The 4,765-nt window shown below is 40.4% G+C and overlaps 1 protein-coding gene across 6 annotated transcripts in view; it reads right to left on the bottom strand.

Annotated features, from left to right (window-relative positions):
- Positions 1–4,765, bottom strand: part of Golga3 (golgin A3) — a 43,362-nt gene that overhangs the window by 29,253 nt on the left and 9,344 nt on the right. For all 6 annotated transcript variants that reach the window (XM_055605856.1, XM_055605857.1, XM_055605854.1 and 3 more), the window contains 2 exons: positions 2,950–3,062; positions 636–1,282 (listed from right to left, as the gene is read on the bottom strand). In XM_055605856.1, the coding sequence (XP_055461831.1) occupies positions 636–1,282; positions 2,950–3,062 (760 nt within the window). The remainder of the gene's footprint in view (positions 1–635; positions 1,283–2,949; positions 3,063–4,765) is intronic.

The following is a 4,765-nucleotide window of genomic DNA, read 5'->3' as shown; positions in this document are numbered from 1 at the left end:
ATTTATTTATTTATTTATTTATTTATTTATTTATTTATTTATTTATTGTTTTTTTTTTCCGAGACAGGGTTTCTCTGTCCTGGCCTCAGTTTGTAGACAGGGCTGGCCTTGAAATCACAGAGATCCGCCTGCCTCTGCCTCCCAGAGTGCTGGGATTACAGGCATGCTCAACCACACCTGGCTTGTTTTTGCTTTTTTAAAAGAGAATTATTTTTATACAGGAAAAATATAGGTCCTCCATGACCTGAAATTCCCTATGTAGTCCACACTGACCCTAAACTTATGATCCTCCTGCCTCAGCCTCCTAAGTGCTTGGATCATGGGTATGCACCACCAACATGCAGCTTCCTCCCAGATCTTAGAATATACAGCTTAAGAAGTGAACTGAAACTGAGGTTCATGCCTCTTATAGAAGAACATGCTCTAGAAAAAGAAAAATATAAGCACCCAGGAAGTCTTAAGAGATAAGTCTACAAGAAGATAGATGCTTTGCATAGCACACACCTGGTTTAGAGCTCACTTATACAGTGACAGAGCTGTGTGTAGGAGAAAAGCTAATGTAAACATTGGGGTGCATTAGCAAGACACATGGCACAGCAGCAGTTGAGAGCCCAGAGTCAAGGATGCTGCCCTACCTGCTGCAGATGCTGTCTCTGCGGCTCCGCACATCCCCATTGACTTCCTGGTGCTGATCTTGGTGCTGGGCTGCTGCAGCCTGTAGTACATCTTTAATAGAAGGAAATTGGCCCAGGGCCTCAGCAGAAATCTCCTGGCCATCAACCATGTAAGCTGCTCCTGGCATGCCCACATTCCCCAGGCCACCACAGGCCCCTCGGGCAGAGAAGCTGCTGTGTGAGGAGCTGTCACTTTCATTTCCATCAGCCTCTGACACACTATCCCCAGTCAGTGATGCATTTTCCACACGGTTATCAGTCTCAGATGAAGGGCTAACCTCAGACACAACTGAAGTGCTGCTTCTACTCTGTTTCAGAGAACTTGTAACAGCATCAGCAGTGGAACCAAGGCCACCAGAGTGACTTGAATCTTCAGTTCTATAGTCAGCCAGAGACCGAATCTTGCTTGACTTGGAATTCTTTTTCTCCTTAGAATGTGCCAGCAGCCCTAAGCTGCCTACCTTGGGCCCCCGAGGAACACTGGTACGCAGGAATGAATATTCTTTTGTCACAGCCACAGTACTGGCCCTTGGCAAGTTTTCTGGATTTAACATGAGCTCAGGATCAAGTGTACTAAAAAGTTTCATTTTTGTTGCAGGTTGACTGGACTGAGAAGGAAACAAAAGTATAAAAATATGACGAAGATTAGCAAGCGGTATTCTAAAACTCTCATCCAGAAAGCATGCACCAATGAACATTCTTTCTTCCAGCAACAGTCTGCCAGGCCTTTCGTATGTTGGGTGCAGCAGATCTTCAGTCTCTCACCACTTAGGTTGCATTGAGTAACCAGACTTGACCATCTGAAGTATAGCTTTTGATGGCCAAAACTTCTAAACATTTTAAACTAACACAAGTTCTTTTCATCCAGCTTTCTTGGCAATATTTTCCTGGCAACTGTCCTGGTTAGTTTCTCAGATATAGAAAAAAAAAAATTTTTTTTTAAAGTTCTGTTGAATTAGGTCTACTTTTGGTAATTATTCAAGAAAGCGTGAACCTCTTTATTCATATTTGCTTGTTTACACATAACTTAACAAAGATATATGGTACCCTTTCTTGTGGGATGAGAAGGATGTTGATACACGGGTCTCATGGTCTAGGCTGACAGAGACCTTGTGATCCCCCTGCCTCCATCTTGGTACTAGGAACACCCAGCCACATGGAACACTTACTTCACTTTAAACACTGTTTATTATTTTAATTCCCAGCTATTCTATCATTTTTATTGTTGTTGCAGATTATCTTTTCCAAGTGATTCTATAACTGATCATAGCAGGTTAATTACTGATTTTTCCTATTAATGAACTAGAATATCAAAACAGAAAATTTCCTAAAACCAATTCAGACCTAAGAATGGTTTTTAGTTGATATCTCATAATCTTCTAAGGCATCATAAACCTGCAAATGACACCAATTCTCCTGTTTGTCAGTGTTTCTATTTCTTACATTATTATACTAGCTAGACATTCCAAAATGGCCTGAGTAATATCTGGGATAAAGGAAAAACTCAAGCGATGTATGTCAACATAACTTTCTTCAAAGATTATTTTTTAGGGGCTGGAGAGATGGCTCAGCTGTTAAGAACACTGGCTGCTCTTCCACAAGATGCGGGTTTAATTCCTAGCATCCATATGGCAGCTCCTAACTGCCTATAACTCCTAACTCCTGTTCAAGGGGATCTGACACTCTCATACATGCAGGCAAACCACCAATAAAATACAAATAAATAAAAAAAATTAAAAAAGGAAGATAGTGAAAAATTATTTTTATTTTATGTGTAAGTATTTTGCCTGTATGCATACTTGTGCACCATGTGCATGCCTGGTGCCCTAGGAGGCAAGAAGAGGCTGTCAGATGCTTTGGACCTGGAGTTACAGAGAACTGTGAGCCATCTTGTGGCTCACTTTTTTTAAAAAGTTTCAACCTAGGTCAAACCTAGGTCCTCTAGAAGAGCAACAAGTGCTCTTAACCACTGAGCCATGTCTCCAGCTGCAGCATAATTTTCCCTTATAGAAAAATTTCAATCCTGTCAATCTATCAAATTAATGTAATCCCAGGACAGGGACACAGGGATGACAAACATCCCAAATGCAGCAGTTAAACATTACGAGCAATAACTTCTAGAAAAGAACACAAAGGGAAAGGGTGAGAGATGGAGAAACTGGACAACCCAGATGTGGACTGGACAATCCAGAAGTAAACAAGGACATTATCTTGTAGAACTCAAAACTTATAGAGAAGACAGGATACAGCCCAGACTCCAATCCAAGAGACTCACCCTCTCTCGATGGCGCTTCACTCGATACTGTATCAGCTGCTCTTCCAGGCACTTCTGGGCCTGCAGTCGGACCTGCTCCTCCTTTTCCAAGGGCAACGAAGATGCAGTGGAACCTGTAAGGGAAATGGCCATTGAAAGGTTGACAGGGAGCAGGGCACAGAAAACAAGTTAGTAATCACAGATTGGTTGTTTTAGATTTAATCACTAGTATGTTTTAGATTGCAAACAACACATAGTCACCTATATTCCATGACAATTCCCAGATTGAAGTGAGAGAAAACAGAGCCATAGCCACTGAATAGAGTTAAGAACTATGCTTACAAGTGACACAATGCCATGATGGGCCTCTTTTCATAACACAAGACATATTTTCTTATGAAATTACAGTCACAGATTATTTCAATTACTGCAGTAATTTACGCCATGTAAAAACCAAGAGAATGGGGCTGGAGAGATGGCTCAGTGGTTAAGAGCACTGTCTGCTCCTTCAAAGGACCCAGGTTCAATTCCCAGCACCCATACAGCAGCTCAAAACTGTCTATAACACCAATTCCAAATGATCTCATACCTTCACACTAATGCACATAAAATTAAATAAATCCTTTTCAAAAATCAAATCTTATTTACTCAGACATTGTCTATTTAATAAGAAAAACAAAGGATTGGCCTTGCTGCATCACTGAGTATAGAGGGAAGATGTAGAAGGCTCTGCCACTGAGGGCCAAGGGTAGGCTATATCAGTTTCCTGACGAATGAGCTCAAATCCAGAACTCATGCTCACAGATAGTAAATGCAAATGGAAACTTTTAATCAAAGATTGATTTGAAATATTAAAAACCAACTTTTTTTTGTGGGGGTACTTAAAGTTATTGCAGTTGCAAATCTAAGTTTGTAGCTTAATCCTATTACCAGCAGATGTGTCTATGAAATATCAGCAGAGGGCTAAGAGGTCAAAAAAGAGGATAAATGCAACAATTTAACAGTCTTTTATATACACTACCTCTTCGGGCATAAAATCTGAGGAATGAATACATACATACATACATGAGACTTTCAAAAAACACCTCTAAAATCGGGCTGCTACCAAATTCATTAGGAATTCACCACTGTGGTTAACAGTCTACACATTTGACTTTTCACAGAGCTATTGTAGTTCTAATGGTTTGGTCATTTGCATGACAAATTCAAGAATTCTGACCATTGAACAGATGTCAGAAATCAGCAAATAGATCTGGGTTTAAATAACACTAAAGCCCCACACAAGCTGAGACAGGGCAGGATGACAATAAGGACAGATCTGGACTAGAAAGTTGTGAATTCTCAAGAAAGGGGAGGTAAGATCAATCTCTAAGTGCACTTCAAAAATTTATAGTTATATTTATTTATTTACTGGAGAAGTAGTAACATACAAGTTCTAGGGCATGCTTGTGAGGTCAGGGGACAAGCTGTATAAGTCATTTCTTTTTCCCTCATGTGTGCCCTGGAAATTGAACTCAGGTCCTTAAGATTGCCTTTACTAGGTAAGCCATCTCATCATACCCTAAATTTATTAAATTAATTGTTTTTATTCTCTATGTGCATGTCATGGCATGAGTGAGAAGGTGAGAGGACAACTCCATAGAGTTGGTCCATTGGTCCTCTTCTTCCACCTTTACATGGATTCTGGGGAATCAAACTTGGGCCATCAGGCTTTGCATCTTTTCCTACTGAGCTATTCCCTGCCTACAGATATCTCGACTTAAATGCTGGCAAAATTTTCAGAAATTAAAACACACACACACACACACACACACACACACACACACACACACACACA

Source organism: Psammomys obesus, unplaced genomic scaffold (genome assembly GCF_907164565.1).
Source record: "Psammomys obesus unplaced genomic scaffold, mPsaObe1.curated_primary_1811, whole genome shotgun sequence".
Taxonomy (NCBI): Eukaryota; Metazoa; Chordata; class Mammalia; order Rodentia; family Muridae; genus Psammomys; species Psammomys obesus.
Note: the sequence above shows the minus strand (reverse complement) of the source record. Positions and strands in the feature narration are given on the sequence as shown.